Below are 18,032 nucleotides of genomic sequence, written 5' to 3' on the forward strand. Positions count from 1 at the left end.
TGAGCAAAACTGCCATGCCCTGGGGCTGGCGTTAAGGTGGGCAGCCAGGGTCTGGGCAGCAGTGAGGCCTACGGAAGACTCCCACCCTTGCAGCTGGAGTGAGTGGGGCTACCTATAGAGTACTGGGCTCTTCTCCATGTCACAGACTGCCTGGTTCTGAAAGCTGCAGTCAGTGACGTCAGGTCTCACTGCTCACTCCTCCCTTTGTAATCAAGGGCTAAGGGACTTGTCTCCAGAAAGCTGTCTTGGGGCTAACTCTGCAGGCCTTACTCTCTCAGGCTAACTAGGTTTTATTGAGCCTTCCCTTGAACAGGTGCAGCGAAGGAGAGATCTGTGCCAGTGGTGCTTAGGCATAGGCTGGGAAGTCCCAATGATCCAATTCCCCGGTACAGCTCACACTGTTGTTTAGATGAGTGCCAGGAGGGTGGAAATGCCTGCAGGGCAGAGCAGAACCTTCCCTTGCTCATTTTGGATTGGGGACCGATACAAAGTGCTGGCGTCAGTGACTCACCAGGCTGCGCAATGCTGGAGAATTGACCTCTGTGGTTTTACCAGGGATCTAGTGGAAAAAACCATGGCTCTTAAGTGCTGCAGCCAACCATTACACACATGTGGCATCACCCTCCCCAATCTCCTCCCATCTGCTGGTGTCCCAGGAGCAACTCAGTCAAACACCATGCCTTGTGCTCATTTGACATGTATTTAATAGAAAGATCTGCAAAACTCTAACATCTGTGGACAACAGGACACCCGTGTACAAAAGATCAGTAGAAGAATTGATTATTGCATAGACCTCCGTGTTGAAATGGCCCCCCTGTGCTGTCCCCACCCACCCCTCAGTACCAAAATAGTTGCCTTTAGAAAACCAAAAGTGTCTTTGAATCTGCTTCAATAAAACTCTGTCTCCGTATAGAATAAATACTCTCCCTCTTGCTCAAAACTGGCTCTCCCTCCCCTGGTTTTCCCCCTCCCACTAATCCTCCTGTCTCTGCTTTGTGCTCCACCCTATTAAGGCATGGATTGTACAGGAGCACCACTTGACATGTCCAGACAGCGCAGTGGCACTCGAGTGAGACCAGGCGTCGGGTGGTGTGAGGGGATTCAGGTCCCTTCACAGCTCTACAGGATGGAGAAGAGAAGAACGCAGCTCCCAGAAGGACCTGGAAGCCCAGAGATCTGATTGATGTGGTTTTGAGTCTGGCCTCGGCAGCTAGCAAAGTCACCTTCTCCTGTGTAGACTCTCACCAAGTTTGTTCTGTTCCCTTCCTCCAATCACAGTAGCCCCCTGGCTCATAGCAGCAGCGGTGTGAGTTCTCCACCTTTCCTCAGCTATGGTCTAGAAGCTGGACTCAGGCACTGGTTTCTTCCTGCCCAAGGAGGCTGTGTGGTATCTGACCCTCTGTAAGGTGCCACAGGCCACCTTTTCCACTGGTGCGCTGCGGCTGTGCTGGTGAGCAGTGCTACCATTCTTGCAGAGGGAGGATGATCTCCGCAGGGGCCAGTCGGCCTTGCTGTGGATGCTGACCGAGCTCTGGGAGCGCTTGATATCCAGCTCGGAGCGGCTGATCCTGCCATTGGATAGGCCCTCCTGGCTGCGGCGGCCCAGTGTGCCGCTGACCCTGCTTTCGCTGATGACACCAAGGGTGCCATTGGCGAGCGATGTCCTGGAGGAACCCATGGCCGTCTCCGAAGTGCAGCACCGCTCCACCTCGCTGGGCCTCTTGGTGTCCTTCTTTAGGAAACCAGCCCTGAAGATTGTGAACTTCCCTTCCTGCTGCCTCTCGGCCTCGGGTTCTCTCTCCCGGCCATGCTCCCCAGCCTTGGCAGGGTTTCTTTGGTCGTTGTCCATGTTCCTCCCCTTCAGGGAGCCGTAGGGGAGGGACACGCTGTTGTTGACACACGTGGCTCCATTTGAGTTTGCTTTGCTTCCGTTGCTCTTTGGCTCCTCAACTTTCCTCGGTGGTGCCACATTGAGAGGCAACTCTAGCTTCTTGGGTGTCCTGTGTGGCTGGCCTGTGTCCTCCTTTGGTTTGCTCGCTCTCTTCAAGGTGCTGATCTTCTCCGGGGGCAAGGGGGGTTTGCTGTGGTTCTCAGCTGGCCCTGCTGTGTTGCTCTGTAAACTCCCACTAGCCCTTCCTGACCCACAACCCTCTTGGTCCTTCACAGCCCCTGCAGCGGTTAGCCTAGAATTAGCTAGCAAAGGCCCATTCTCTTCCCCAGCAGTGCCCGTCATGAGTGGGATGATAGACTCATTAGTGTACCTGGGCCGGCGCCCAGACTCCAGGTACTCCACCAGCTCCCCAGACACACCCTGCAGCCTGTCCTTGGATGCAAAGGACCAGCGAAGGGGCATTGGTTTGGTGGTGCCCAGTTTGGGCTTGGTAGGTGATACTTTCATACTGACACTCCGTCCCTGAATGCCTCGCACCAAGGGTCTTGACTCAAAGCCTCCTGGAAGAGGGACACAAATAGGTTAGATAACATGAAACCACCAACAGCTCCCCAGGGTCAGGCCAGAGCCACGATTCCACAGGAAGGAATAGGGGAGGCCTGTTCCAGTTGGGTGTGTGGGGGGGATAGCTCCTATCAGCATTGCTGAGTAACCTGGGGCAAATCACTGCTTGCCTCGGCATCCCTTCCCATCTTTGTCTGCCTGGTCTCTCTAGAGTATGAACTCTTTGTGGCAGGGCCTGTCTCTCACTGCGTATGAGCTGCTCCATGATCTACAGATACTACTAGAACAAGGGGGGTGTGGTCAGAGGTCACAAGCCCAGTAGGTCTGTCGTACCAGGTGAGGAATCAGTCCTGGGCATCCTCTCTGCTAGTCCCATGCTCCATCCACCTACACAAGGGATGCACCCTTGACTAGATGTACTGGTACACTGGACTAGCAGCTGGCATGTGGAGCATCACAGAAGGCCTGGTCAACTGGACATACCAGCTAAGCATGGCAGCTGCTCCCTGGCTGCCCTTACTCTTGGCCTGGCACTCCTGTGGTCAGTGGAGGCAGCCATGTGGGGAGGAGAGATGATGTCAGTGATGTGGAAGAAAAGCCAGAGAATACCATGGATCCAGTCCCACTGGGTGGGATAGCCTTGTAGGGAAGGTGAAAAATGGCACCATAGAGGTTAATTTTATGTATGCCAGGTTAGCAACACTGAGAGGCCCAAAGTGTGAAGGTTCCCTTAACATCTCAGTTCTGCAGATTTGGGCACCCTGCATCCAGGCCGTGGCCAACTCACTAACTCTGTTGTAACATCTGTGATATTTGGTGCTTGTCTTAAAGCCCCAGGTCCTGGGACCGAAGGGAGAATTGCAAGATTGCATTTAAAAACACTGTCACCTTCCAACCTTTGTGGTTGGAAGATACACTAGAAAACGTGGGCCTCAATGGCCCCAGCACCAAGATATGAATAAACAGAGCTCAGGAGGATTCAGTTTTGACCAGTTCGGGGGCTTGAGGATGACTCCTGAACTCCTCAGTCCATGGTGCCTAGCAGACAGGCTCTATGTCAGTCAGAGCCTAGGGGCAGCTCCAGGGCTCTGTCTTGTGTGCTCAGGAACCAGTCTGGCATCTGCCATTCCCTGCTAATTATATATTGCTCATCCCCAAGCCTCTTCTTTAATACCAGGAAGCCCAGTGCCACCTGGCTCCTGTGGCACCAAGAGCTGGTCTCCAATACAATATGGACAGAAGGCCCTATCCTGCTCTGTGTCACACCCGCTGCCCCCGGCGCTGGCTGTTCAGGGACAGGTGTTGGGCACACTGACACAAAAGAGCCTCACCCTTCTCCTGGCTGACTGTGGCGTTCAGGAAGACAGGTGAGTCGGGGGGCTTGAGAAAGGAGGGGCAGGTCATGGAGCTGCGGGACACCAGGCTCTCCCTCTTACTGCTTCCGCTGAGTCTTGTGATCCAATGGTCAGACAGAGAGGAGCTGGTGGAGCCTGCAAGAGAAACCCAGACAACAGGCCAGAGCCATGTCACCAGAGCACGAAAGGCTATGAGGTGCTGCAGCTAGTACAAAGGTTGGGGAAGAAGAGGCCAAATCTCCTAGACTCCATGCAGCAGAGAATGTGCCCAGGCTGCTGCAAACACTCCCATGCCCTCTCTGTCATGTTTGGGCTTGGCACCATCAGGCAGTCTGAGGTCCCATGGTGAGGACCCAGCCACCAGGGAGAAGCCACTATACATTACAGAGGGGCCCGGTATGGTGGGGGAGATAGTTCCACAGGCCCCTGTTTTATTTTTCTTTGCAGGTCTCCTCTGCATACGGCGTAAGCTCATCTATCCAGCCTGTGAACTGGTGCTCAGACAGGTGCAGAGAGGACACTACTCCATGGAGAGGGAAGCTCTGTTGAACAGGAGCAAACCCCAGGCTAGCAGGTGATAATGCTGCTGTTCCCTTTAACTAGGAACATGTGCAGAGGGAGGTAGTTAGCTGTGTTAGTCTGAAGCCAGTCAGAAGGCAGGGTAGAGATGCACCTTTACAGACTCCCTAAACATGTTACATATAGAGAGCACAAGCTTTCGTGAGCCCAAGTTCACTTCATCAGATGCATGTGCCACTGAAGGGCACAGGTACCATGTCAACTGAACAGGTCTCAAACACGGGCTCTGCCAGGTTGTGGGGGGGAGGGGAGTGGAAGGGAACATTACCCCTCTACATCAAAGCCCAGGGTTACGGAGCTCTAACATCTGCAAAAGGCCCTGGAGACTGGCTGCTTTGGCTCTGGGGTTTCACACTGAGGTACCCAGCACTTCTTTGTCACTTGCAACTGCAAATGCTGCCAAGTGAGGCAGCAGATGCTCATGGTGGGGATAGCTGTTAGAGCTCAGCAAATTGTTATATTTGCCTGTTAGAATCATAAAATCATAGAAAATTAGACTCTGAAGGGATCTCAAGAGGTCATCTAGTCCAACCCCGTTCTCAAAGCAGCACCTATATTATCCCAGCCAAGGCTCTGTCTAGCTGGGTCTCAACAACCTTCGAGGAAGGAGATCCCACAACCTCTCTGGGTAGCCTGTTCCAGTCTTTACCACCCTCCTTGTGAAGGGTTTTGGAAGGTACCTCGGGGGAGAGTGACTTTTGCAGTTTGTGCACCAGCTGTGGCAGCCTGAAGCAGCTCTCCCTGGCAGACAGGTGTCTGTTGCCATTACTTTCAATAAACTGTCCCAGTTTTTGGACTCAGGCTCTTTGACTTCTTGATTGAGCCACCAAACAACGCACACAGCTCCCCTGAGAATAAGGCTGTTAGTGTCTCATCTCAGGCATCCAAAAAACAAATCACATAAAATCAGCAGCCACTGACAAGAGTGATAGTAATAAATAGCAAATTAGAGCATGCATTAGTGATTCTATACACGCATGCCATGGGGTGGCAGCACAAACAGGCCAGCACCTCATTTCAGCGCTACAGTTATCCTGCTACAAGGGGCTCGCTTTGGGAGGATACCAGCTTCCTGCTGTCAGAGCAAATGCAGCTATTGTCAAAAGAGATTCCACCACTCCAGGGAGGTGGGGGTGGAGTGAAGCCCTGGGTAGGTATGTACAGGGCAGGGTGACCAGAAGGGCATTTAAGTGGGAGTGGAAAAATAACAGCTATCACCGCAGCTATATGTCCATGCTAATAGCACCAGCAGCCGCATGTCATTGCTGCCCCAGGAGACCAGCTGCTATGTCACACCTCATATATGCCTGCATGCACTGTGTGCATCTGTTCACACATGGTCACATGTGCATGCTTTGTACTAGTGTTTGCATGTGATGCATGTGTGTCCATTTGCTACCACTGTGTCTGCAGGTGTGAGTTCACTGTGTCTGCATGTGTGTACATTTTTTGACGGTTAGCATCACACATAGGCAACCCCTCCCCTTTCCTTCCCTCCCTCATCATGCTACCACTCAGTGATGCTGATGGTTTCTCTGAACCCAGGGTGGACTCAGCCCTGGGCCCCTCATTTGCATCTGTTCAAGCAGGCACCAAGGCAGCTTTCCCAAACACAGATAGGGTGCAGGGTCAAAAGCAGAGGGGAGAGGAAGGTTGGGCCTGCTGGTACAAACTGATATAACTTACGGTCCTGGAGAATGTGACACCACTAGGGAAGCAGAGCTCACAAAAGGCTTGATCGTACACCCTGAGGTGCTTGCTCAGGGGATGAGCCCCACAGAAATCAATTGGGACTCAGCTGAGTGACGGTGATCCCTTGGCAGACAGAGGCCCCTAAAACAGAGAGGGGCTTATTCTTGCTTGGAGATGGTTTTGGGTGACCCTGGAAAGCCTGCAGGGCCTGGCCTGGGCCCCCAGCAGCCCAGGGGAGTCTGGCTGGAGCCCGCCCATGCCTGAGGCAAGGTGCTGTGCCCACCTCTCACGGAGCTGCTGGCCGACCAGCTGGGGATGGCGTTCCGCCTCTGGTAGAAGAGGATGTAGGCACTCCGGGTGCTGACCTCATCCTCCTGGACTGACTCCACTGTGCTGTCATCATAGCTGTACCAGCGGCCATCCAGTGAGTTGCGGCAGTAGGCTGTGGACAGACAACATAGCTCAGGGTCAGGAAAGGACTGGGGACCTTAGAAAAGAAATGGGGACGTTGTGGGGAGAAATGGCCTAGGCAAACAGCTCTCAGCTGAGTTTGAGTTTCATCAAACTAGACCCAGGCTGTTTGGCCAGCTCAGCCCATGGGAATCCCCCCACCCTTTCAGTATCTGGGTGAAGCAGCAGGCTACGGAGCTGGGGGCTAGCTAGCAAGGCCTAGAGGGAATTTTGCCAGGACGCACTCAGCAGTATAGTGCCCGCCCTGCACATTGCCAGGGCATACTCAGCAGTATAATGCCCGCCCTGCACACTGCCAGGGCACACTCACCGGTATAGTGCCCGCCCTGCATGCTGCCGTGGTGATTGCAGACAGCATACAAGTCATAGAGGTAGTCCAGCTGGCAGCTCTCAGGAAGGTACGGCGGTTGCTTCCAGGCTGCCCACTGGCCTAGCACGTGCTGCCCAGTTTGGCTCCTCTTGGCCACGTGGGGGGCCATGTCAAGGCCACAGAGTGGGAACTGGACCAGCGTGGAGAGCTTGTGCCGCCTCTCGCCCACCTGGCGAAACCGCTTGAGATGGATGATGAGGATGTCAGGAAGTGTCCACAGGCTCAGCTTCACCATGCCCTGTTGCAGTACCTGGCAGTGGGGACAGCGCCAGGCATCGTCCGGGGCCAGCTGGGGAGACAGGAAGCCATGTGACAGCGATGGCAAGCCAAATGTGGCCCAGTCATGCCAAGTGCTGGCTTGTGCACGGGGTGTCCAGTCAGCATGGCATCAGCTCTGTCATCAAGAATGGGGGGTGGGGGGTGGGCAGGGCTGACACCTGCCATGGTGTTGTGAGTCATGGCTGCTGGGAACTTGCTGGTGAGAGCAGCAGCAAAGCTTCCCTCCCCTGGTTGGCCTGGTCTCAAGGAGGACCCCTGCTAGCCATGCAGAGCCTGTGGCACACAGCTGAGCAGTGCCCATCCCTTCCAGCAGAAGTCAGTGCCATGCCCTCCCACCAGCCAAGCCACATGGTATATTCTGCTCTGGGGTTGAATCGCCCCCATGATGGTGCTCTGGGCATAACCCAGGGATTGCAAATACAATCTTCCTTTGCAAAACATTTCTATCTTCTCATACTTCCCTCCCCTCTCTGCCCTCACACAGGGCTAGGGGCCTCCCATTTCCTAAGGGGTTGTGGACCAGGCCTGCCCTCTGCAATGGCTAAGCAGGTGATGGCAGGCAGTGAGGAGCTTTTCCTTGCCAGTTCCTGTGCCTGGCATGGGGAAGATGGCCTGGGACCTCCTTGAGGTCCACAGCTCAAGCTGAGAACGCAGCTCATCACATTGATCAGTAGCTTCTCCTTGTGCCCCCGTCTGTCTGCCTGTCTGTCCACCTGCTGTCTCACTGTAAGCTCCTTGGAGCTCTCGGTTGTGTGTCTGCCTGGCACAGTGGCCTCCTGGGCCATGATGGTGGCTGCTTAGCATAAATCCATAAACAGGAGAAGAGGGCGCAGCACAGAGACAGAAGCCGAGTCTTATCAGAGGCTCAATGAGTCTGACTCTTGGTCCACTGACCCACAAATCACATGCCACCTAGGCAAGGTCATGGAGCATTTAAGAGACTTGGTCTGGGCAGGATAGACTGGGAATGCATTCCAGTGCTAGAGTGGGAGAGCAGCGTTGTTGGATACAAGGGCCTTATGCCAGTGGAGAGTGGCCAAGACTCAGCCCCCAGATGCTCCAACTGAAACACCAGCAACACCTGGACTGACGAACCTGTCATGCTGATCCCAGACGCTGCAGCCGGCCAGTGCAGCCAGCTTTGGGCTGTGCTGGGCAGTGAGGAGGCTCTGAGACAATGGGAACTACACTTTCAAGTGCCATGGGCTGGGCTGCACAGGGGAGGGCTGCCCAAGAGGAACGCCCAGTCATTCTGTTAGCTGAATGGGATTTTCTCTTCCTGGCACTGTTGCAGCCTTGTTGATTTGCACTGCACTGGGTCTTAGGGCCTTGAGAGGCCTCTGTATTTTGTGGCTCCAGATGGTTTGTACTGGCTCAGCACACCAGGCTGTAGTGGAACTAGGGGTGGGCAACTAACATGAGCCTGGGTGCTTTCTTGGGAGGGAGGTGGCACTGGAAGAGTGGCAGGGGTCTGCTTGCCACGGGCTCACCATGCACAGACCACAGGAGTCAGCCTCACTCCTCCTCCCCCTGCTCTGCGGTCAACAGCTTCTGGGTTACCTCTCCCACAACCACTGCCAAAATAAGGTTCTCACAGCCATGTTCTGCAGCTAGGTTGGCAGGGGATGTGAGAGGGTTAACCCTGTAGCATTGCAGCAGAGGCATCTCCCTTTGGGGTGGGAAGTAAGGCTGACAGGGGACTTTGCCTGTGGTTCCCCTCCCCTGCCACTGCCCAAAGTACAAAAATAGCTAGATGTCCCCCTTCCAACAGGCCAAGATACCACCTGCCCCCTACTCCCCATCTGCCCTGGCAGAGCTGTCTGATGAAGCCCTGGGCCTCTGCCCATGCCATGTTGCCCCATCCTAACATATGCTCCTTGGGAGGGATCTGGTGCCACTCCAATACCATATCCAGTGCCCTGGGGAGGTAGCATTAGGCATGCTCTTCCTGCCATGGACACCCTTGGGTGCAGACTACCTCCCACTCCAGGGTGCCACCTCTTTCTAGCAGGGTGCTGGCAGAGCCCCTCACTGCCAGCTTGGCTCAACAGTGTGGAAATCAGCACATATTCTGGGCACACTGTCCTGCCCCTCCTGCTCTCCTCCCTCCCCACCCATGAACAGTGCCCTGCAATATTCCTGTGCCTTCAGCCCAATTCTCTGCCATGGGCCTGCAGCCTGGGACTGGGTGGGGAGGGAGCAGAGCCCTAGTACGTCTGTCTGCTTTAGTTAATAAGAGGAGAAAACTTTTTCTCTTGGATGGGGGCTAGGGAGGGTCTCCCTTCCCTTCACCCCACCTCTTCCAGCTTGGGCTGGACACCTAAAACCACAAACTGGGATTTTCTGTCTAGCTATCTATCCTGCCTGAGCTCTCAGCATGGCCTCCCTGCAGTCACAGGCATGAGGACCAAAGCACAGGACGCCCTGGGCGGCCCAGTAAATGTCTCCCCTTGTGAGCCTGGTGACAAAGCCCAGAGCTGGGTTCTGGCACACCATGCTCAGGCTGGTGTCCATCTCCACCTGCCCAGCATAATGTGCCCCAGGCAGTCCAGAGCGTGAGATGACTCAAGGCCCAGAGTGCAGAGTTGACTCCGCTGGCCCTGAACACACGCATACCTGCTCCTCCTTGGTATAGAGCTGGAAGCACTCGTCCAGGGTGCAGCTGTGTTGCTGCTGGTGGACCTGCTGCTGCATCCGTACACTCTCAGCATCCTGGACCACCTCCTCCTGGATACTGCCAAACAGTCTGCAATGGGACAGAGGGGGTCACAGCCAGCCTGCTGAAACTATCTGTGGTTCTTAGCCCTGCCTTTGCCTCAGTGCTTAAGACTGTGTGGATGATACAGTCAGGAAATTCCCCAGGTCTTTCCCAGGCCATTCTGTGGCATCTGTCTCTGTACCCTTGGGCAAGGAGTTTGCCCAGTTGAACAAATACTGCATGAAGTAGAGCAAATCTGCCTGCCTTGTAGAGCAAATCTGCCTGCCTTGTTGAGGGACCCTTTTGATGAAGCTGTGGCCCACACTGTCCAATGCAGGTGACTGCAGTTAGGTGCCCAGGCCAAAGTGTTCAGCAGTGATTCTGAGGGGCCAGACTGAGATACCTTAAAGGGCTGAGATTTTGAGAAAATGCTGGGGGTTTCCCTGTAGAAATCAAACTGTTCTGGGTGTCACAGGTTGGGTGCCCCCAAATCACTAGCCACTCTTGAAAACACTAACTCCAACCATTACGGATGGAGAAGACCCACAGGCAGCCCTCAACTGGCCAGTGTCCTGGGGTAGTCCTGGAAGAAGGCGGCTGCCTGGAAGTCGCGAGCCGATGATCAAGTCTCCCTCGTTCCAAGTAAACTTCTGACTGCTCCACCGCTGTCCTGCCCTCCCAAAGCACAGGCGTGTCCCATTGCTGGCAGCCGGCCACTGATGTGAAGCACAGAGCTCACCAATCTGTCACACACTATGGGACACTTCCCCTTTGTTTGTATTTAATAATAGTGTTGTTAAAAATCACTTAGGCAGCAGTTCTCCTGCTGCTGCAATTAGATTCATCCTTTGCTCCCAGCTAAAACCAACAGGAAGAGCAGTAATTCAGCTTCCAAATAAGCCTAGGTTGGGTTTTTTAACATTCAACTTAATACTGAGGAATGGGGTTGTGCAACTGCTCCTTTCGGTACCCCTACTGTCCACCAGGCGAATCAAGGAGCAGTGTGACCCTACTAGCTTAAAATTCCTTAATTCAGTCGCTGGCCTCTTTGGAGGCTGCCATAGTGGAAGCAGTTTGGGGCTATGGACTTTATTCCCCTGGAGAGGACCTGACTGACATGCTTCCTGACCGAGTGGCCATGCCTGCGGGCTTCAGTAACTGCACAGGGGGTCTTCCTGCCACCAAGTGGCTTGTCCAAATGAAGGCCAGGTGTGTGAATCACCTCCAGCTGTAGGCACTACTCTGGGACGGCAGCCTGCTGTGATGACTTTGTACTAGGCCCAATGACTGGTGCAGAAGTAATTGCTTTAGCCCCTGGATGCCAGTGCAGCTGAAGGACAGACAGTGGCTGTCAGTCTTTCTGCCTCCCAGCTGGGTGCAGAGATGTCACACGGGCCTGAGGATGATCCTCCATCCAAGGCAGCAGAGACACGAAGTCATGGAGCCACCCAGTGTCAGGAGCAGGATGGAGAAGGGGGGCCCCTGGTCCAGGCCACAAACCTTACTAGTTCTGCCTAAACTGGATGTTTTCACTCAGGCAGGATTCCCACTGGGACAGATCTTAATTGTCCCAGTCTTTTTCCCCTTCCTTGGCATCAGTGGGAGGTTCCCCAGAGTGAAGTGATTTGGATTTGACCCACCTCTTAGTTAGCAATAGCAAAGTCAAAGCATCCCAAGAGGCCAGTGAGCTGGTCCTGGCCAGCAGAGAGAGCAGCCCCTGGGTAGGGTGTGCTCACAGGAGACCCTCTGCTGTTCCAAGGGGACTGTGGAGTCGAAGCCCTGGTGTGAGGGGCAGTGGCTGGTCTACCTCCAGATGAGGCAATGCTGCCACTCAGACCCCCGCACGTGCCTGGGTGAGCCTGAAGTGGAGGCTCTGCCTCAGCTGACCCCATGCTCTGTTCGGTACGGCAGCAGGATGCTGGGCACTTACCGTTCTTTGGTGTTCACATCCCACTCCACCACCAGCTTTACATGGGGAGGGCCACCGGGGCCGCTGAACTGCAGTGCTCTGCTAGGACAAGGACAGCCAGTTAGCACATGTGATAAGAGATATTTTGTTCAGGGTTTCTGGCCCATGACGTAGGAAACCAGCACCTCTAGCCTGGTCCGAAAGGAAAGCACAAGAATTCAAGGGGTTACAGTCATTGCCAGCTTGGGATGAACCCTCCATAGAGACCAGGAAACCCTTAGAAATAGGCCCGTTAATACATCAGAGGGAAGTGGGGGTGAAGGCCTGAAAGCCCTGACCACTCTGGTGAGTGCAAGACCCATGCTCACCTCCCTCTCTTTAACTTGGTGCCGGTGGGGTCACGTGGCAGGGAAACTGAGGCTGCTCCCTGCAGGCAGCCCATTCTCTGCTGGCCTCAGGTTCTCTGATGTATCCCTTTCCTGCTGGCCCAGCACCGGGTCCTGCAGTACAACGCAAGGACCTGCCAGCAGATCCCTTGTAGGGGGGCAGTCCGTGGAGCTGCCTTTCACCACTGAGTCGGGCCCTGCAGTTTCCTCAGCTCCAGAGCAACGAGGGATATCCAACAGCCATGCCTTCCACTTCCCTGTGACCTATGCTGGCCTACCACTATGGAACTAAGGGGCTTGGGATGATTGCTGGTTTTGTGGACCGGGTATACGGTGTTTTGTAGGGTGCCATCCCAGGCGTGGATTCTGATTCACCACTTCAAACAATCCCTTGGCCTTGCCCAATTCATCATAAGAAGCAACTCCCCCCTGTTCAACAGACATTAAATGCGATACAGCCTTGCCTTAACAACAGAAGCAAAATCTGTCAACACATCTCTACTGTCCCAACAATCAGCTCCTCCTTCCCCCCTCACAACGAACCCGTCAGAATTCACGGATCTGGGGCAGGACTTGAGCCAGTCGCATACACATGCCTATCCCAAATGTGATATATCTGATCCAATGCACCACATGCTCTCACGGTAACTATGTGGGTGAAACTAGAGAGCAACTATGTACCAGAATGAACTTTCCCAGAAAAAAAATAAAGAATAGAGACACAAATACCTATAGGAGCACATAGGCAGACATGGTTCTTTGGGTAAATGTGATTTCTTTTATTGGGCAGGCTAAGTTCTTCAGATAGATGTGATATCTTTTATTAGACCAACTACATGGTCTCCCATGCCTGAAGAAGGGTGTTTGTGCCCAAAAGCTTGCAAAGAACTTTTCCCCACTATTTACCTGGTCTAACAAAAGATATCACATCTACCCAAAGAACTGTGTCTGCCTGTGCCCTTAGACCAACACAGCTACAACCAACAACCCTGCGTATCTTTTATTAGGCCAACTGAATAGTTGGGAAAATTGTTGTTTGCTAGCTTTCGGGCACAAATACCCTTCTTCAGGCAGAGGAAGAGTCTGCTGTGGATAGAAGCCAATATGCAAGAAGTAGATGTGAAAATGCAAATGTGTGGCAGTGAGGATCAGAGGCCATGGGAGACAACAGATGTGAGACAGGTAGGTGGGGAGGGAGAAGGGGAATGTTGAACTGGTGATACAGTGCAGTTGGTAAAATGCAGATGGTTATAATGTGCCATACATCCAATGTCTATATTTAGTTCGTGATTTTTTGTACCCATTAGATTTACAAAACGATGTCCGTAGGCTTGTCTACAAAAGGCGTTTTGTACTTTCCCTCGGAGGAGCACATTTTTCACAGAACCACCACTCCCTTTCTGACCTCGTTATCTCCGTGCTCAAGGGGAATTTACAAAACACTTTTAAAACGGAAGCTTGGAAACAAAAATTCGTAAGGTGGCTGGATACTAAGAACCAGGAAGTAAACGGTGGCACTGACTTTATGGCATACTATAATCTGCCTGATTCCCCACGTTCTTCCTTCACACTACAGGGGATAATGATCCTCTTCTCTTTTGATAGGTCTTGATCTCCCAGTAATGAAGCTTCTTTTCTTCTGTTAATTGTTTGTCTGCTACCCTTGGGGATTTCTCTCTCCTTCAATTTCACAGCCCTGCAGAACTATTTCTAATCATCTGGTGCCTCTTTTCCCTCAGACCTGGAGAAGAATGCCTCGTGTTCAAAATTTTGTCTAATTTTATCCCAATTTTATGCAACTGGCCCAATAAAAGATACAACACAAAGGTCCTTGTCTCTGTTAGCACTTAGCAAGGGAAGGAATGCAGCCTTACACGTGTCCTTGGAAGGGATGGAGATGCAGAGGAGTCTTGTGCACTAGCAATGCAAAATCGAGGCAGTGAATGGGGGCAGAGGACTTGGTCAGATTGCAAGAGATCAGATTTAGAAATGAGAACCTGGATGTAATTCCCAGAAAGTCCAGCGGGTGCCAGTCTCCTCCTAGAGACGGTGCAGGTGCATCTCCCCTGCTGGCTCCCTCCATGCTGGGAGCTAGCTGCAAAGCTCCCTCCCTCAGCCCCAATACCCAAATCGGCCCTGCAGCCCCTGGGAGGGCAGGTTGGATATTCGACATGGCAAAGGGAAATGCAGCCTGTGGTTTGTGCCCACAGGGAAAAGGACACAGGGCCTACCTTTGCACCTACTGCCTGCTGCAGATTCTGGGGCACAATTCAAGGCTCTGTGATATCCCTGCGGAGATGGAAACCTCCTCCCACTACACCACTCTCTGACGCCACCAGTTCACATGCTGCCATCACACCTCAGCCTCGTTGAATGCCCAGGGGGTTTGGCAGCTTCCATGGCCTCATTCAGGAGAGGTCAACCTCAGCCCTGGCCTGGAGGGTGTAACTGGCTTCAGGGAGCCAAAGAAGGAAGCCAGTGGCCTATGCAGAGGGAAAAGCTGGCCTCCTGCCTCAGGTTAGTGTCCATTTTCTGGCTATGCCACAAATTCCCTACAGGACTCTTGCCACGTCACTTCACCTTTCCTGTGAAACAGAGCCTTCACCTCTGCTTTGGGGCAGAGTGTCCCCCCCGTGCACCTGTGCAGCGACCAAGACGTGGGGTCTGGTACCAACCACGTGCAACAGCGGCGACCAGCCCCAAGTGGCAATGCACCAGCAAGTTGTTTCATGGCTAGGGCTGGGGCCTTTGCAGTAGTCGTGGGCTTTGCATCATCTGGATTCTTGCCTCTTTCCCCCTGTGGCTCCCCCACCCTTCTCCCTTTCCCTTGATCTGACGAGCATGGCTCCACCTTCCCTGCAGCAAGCCAACAAATCCACCAGCTGGGATATTAGCAACTGTGTCATTCCGGTCCCACAACCACCTACCATGTGATTAGCAACCACTACTGCTAGATGACGGCCCAATCTGCTCTCCGCTTCACAGGAGATGTTATCTGAACTAACATTATCTCTGAACAGAATTTGAGCGAGGAGCAGAGAGATGTTCATAATTCATGGGCCCTTCATGGATGTACTGCTGGGCCACAGGAGTAGGCGGTATGGGAGCACAGCACAAGTGTGCAGGTGCAAGGGAATTGGCATGATGAGCTCACTGTGCCTATAGCAGGAGGCACCAGCCGGGGGAATTAAAAAGTAAGGCCCACTGTATGCTTGCACAGCTGGGGTATAAGAGGGTATTAACATGACTGGACCACACGACATTACACAGAGGCTTTAACCAATCCAGTAGTAGCACTAACTTCTGTGCCCCGGCAAACTGTAGCTGCCTACTTCCCAACACTGACTAGAGGAAGAAATCAGCTGCCAGTGTCATTCCCACTTTGTGCTTGCTACAGAAGCTGCAAAAGGTACCCCTGCTGGGCCCACACAGCCTGGCTGGCCATCGTGCCCGCCAGGCCAAGCATAAGCATTCACCTGGAACAAGGAAGTAATTGCCTAGAAGAAATGAGAAACCACGCTGGAGTGAAGGAGCTGGGAAGACTCCCAGGGCAGTGCTGCTCCTGCCACCCGCCTGACTTTCCCTTGCCAAGGCCGTGATGCCCGGCATGGTATATTACAGGCAGAGCGAGACAGATACAAGAGGCAGCAGCAAATCCTCCCTGTCTAATTAGCAGCTGGATGTAGGACAGTAACACTGCACTTTACTAGGGAACATCAATAAGAGCTGTGCAATTGATTCGGTGCATGCTTCAGGCAGCAAGGCACTTCCAGGTGGCAAGTGATTTCACGAGATTCCCGTCTAAGGGTTACCTCCATCCCCAGGCTTCTTGCAGAGAGGAAGCAGATAGGAGAAACCAGCTCACCAGAACAGAATATAGCTGTAGGAGGGATCCCTGTTGCTGGGAAGTAGGGTAGCACAGTGGGTCTGATCCAAGCGTCCCTGCTTGCTAAAGAGACGCTGCCCTGAGTTTGGGCTTCAGTGGAATTAAAAGCAGGGCTTGGGGAAATAAAAAGCCAGGTCTGAGGCAAACTCAATACGTAGCAGCTCACCCAGGAACACTTTAGGCCACACTCAACACAGCTCAACACTCAGGGCACTTCTGGAAATCTGGCCATTTGTGTCAATGGCTAAGTGGGAGCTGAGCTCTTTGAAGTAGTCTGGCAGGTCCTGAGCACTTGGCAATCTGACCCACTAAGGGGCTGAGCCCCTGGGAGCTGGGAAGTGACTGGAAACAGTAAAGCTGACCGGTGGCCCAACTCAGCAGGGCACATGTAAGCAGCTTGCAAACACTGGCTCTAAAGCATAACATCGATATGGCACGCTCATCTGTGCACCTAACCATGCACCACAAATATGGGGCAGTATCAGGAAGCTGAGGTCACCAAGGGAGAGTGGCCAGGAATGGCCTCTGTGTCTCCTGCTCCTGGGCTCGGTGTATTAACCACCCATGCACTGCGCCTCCACTATTTCAGTCGCAGGCTCCTAATTTACTACTGGGTCTCCTCACAAGCCCTGTCACCTGGAATGGCTACCACTGGATCCCACCCCCATCTGCCAAGTCACTGCCTGGAAAACGAATCCCATCTCATTTCCAGCTCCCAGGAGAGCAATCTTCCATTGCAGGGTCCCACACCTGAGACCTCAGCCAGCTAGGAGGGATGCTCAGCTTGCTGGATGAGCTAATGAGCTGCCGCCAGCCACAAAAGGTGCCCATGGCAACCACGTCAACAGCAGAACAATTGGGCTCCTGACAGAGCTGCAGAGAGCCAGCAAGGGTGGAGAAATATTTACAGCTCAGAGTAAGAGGAAGCAAGGTAGTGGCGCGTGAAGTCCAGGGCACGGCAAGGGGGCTCGGTCTCCCAGGCAGTAAGCACTGGATGGGCCACTGTCTGACAGGAAGGCACGCCGTGATCGCTCTCAAAGAAACACAGGGCAGTAGCATCACCACCACAGGGGCCCTGCTGCTTCATTTGGGAGGAAATGCCTGATCGTAGGTGGGGAGGGAGCTCAAGGGTATCCTGCGTGTTTTCACACAGAGCTAAAGCCAGCCCTGGTCTCCAGCCCTGGTCTCCAGCTTTGCCCCCTCAGCCCCCTGGTTTCCTCCTCACGGGGGCAGCAGCAGCAGTGCACCCCATCACACGATCCTTACGAAGCGAGCAGCTCAGCCACCGGCAGCAGGAAGCACAACCCACACGGGAGGAGAGCAAGGGTGCCTGAACCACCAACAGCATTCCTGCCTGCTTGGTCAACCACTGCCCCCCACCCAAGTGCCTGCCGTGGGCTGGGCAGGCTCTTACCTGTCGATAGCTGGGTGGTAGAGAGGCCTGCTGTCCTGGGGGGAGAGGTAGCTGCATGCCACAGAGCCTCCGGCGACCCGGACCCGGAACAAGACTCCCGCGCTCTGCAAAACAGAAGCCGAGAAGGTGAGATTCCCACGGCGGTGCTGCCCCTATTAGTCTGCACCTGGCACAGCCAGCCAGCGGGAGCTATGACACGAGTGGGGCTGGAGAGCACGGCCGGGAGGATAGGGAGGGCCAAGCAGGGCAGTGGGATGCGTGGTGTCCAAAATGGAGAGAAGAGAAGACAAGCACGCATTACTAGTGAAAGCCACCAAGGAAGAGCCCAAGAGAGCAGGGAGGGGGCACAGGAGAGGGTGAGTTGGCAAGGATTTTTTTTTGTCTCACAGAGCACTAGCACCCGGCTGGTCTCAGTTAAAGTGGCCACCTTTTCCAGAACCATCCTAACTTTTGTAGCTTCCCTGAAGAGGACTTTTGTCTCAAATTTGACAAACTGATCCCAGATTAGTGTCCTGCTGCACCTGCTGAGAGGGTGCAG

The 18,032-nt window shown here is 53.8% G+C and overlaps 1 protein-coding gene across 1 annotated transcript in view; it reads right to left on the minus strand.

The window, feature by feature from the left end:
- Positions 1-681: 681 nt before the first annotated feature.
- Positions 682-18,032, minus strand: part of USP43 (ubiquitin specific peptidase 43) — a gene marked incomplete at its 5' end in the record, with an annotated part of 191,878 nt that continues 174,527 nt past the window's right edge. The window contains 7 exons of the mRNA XM_019542826.1: positions 682-2,451; positions 3,787-3,945; positions 6,365-6,523; positions 6,863-7,211; positions 9,818-9,947; positions 11,830-11,910; positions 17,495-17,598. Of these exons, the coding sequence (XP_019398371.1) occupies positions 1,337-2,451; positions 3,787-3,945; positions 6,365-6,523; positions 6,863-7,211; positions 9,818-9,947; positions 11,830-11,910; positions 17,495-17,598 (2,097 nt within the window). The remainder of the gene's footprint in view (positions 2,452-3,786; positions 3,946-6,364; positions 6,524-6,862; positions 7,212-9,817; positions 9,948-11,829; positions 11,911-17,494; positions 17,599-18,032) is intronic.

The sequence above is a fragment of the Crocodylus porosus genome, unplaced genomic scaffold (genome assembly GCF_001723895.1).
Source record: "Crocodylus porosus isolate Cpor-Errol unplaced genomic scaffold, CroPor_comp1, whole genome shotgun sequence".
NCBI classification, from domain to species: Eukaryota; Metazoa; Chordata; order Crocodylia; family Crocodylidae; genus Crocodylus; species Crocodylus porosus.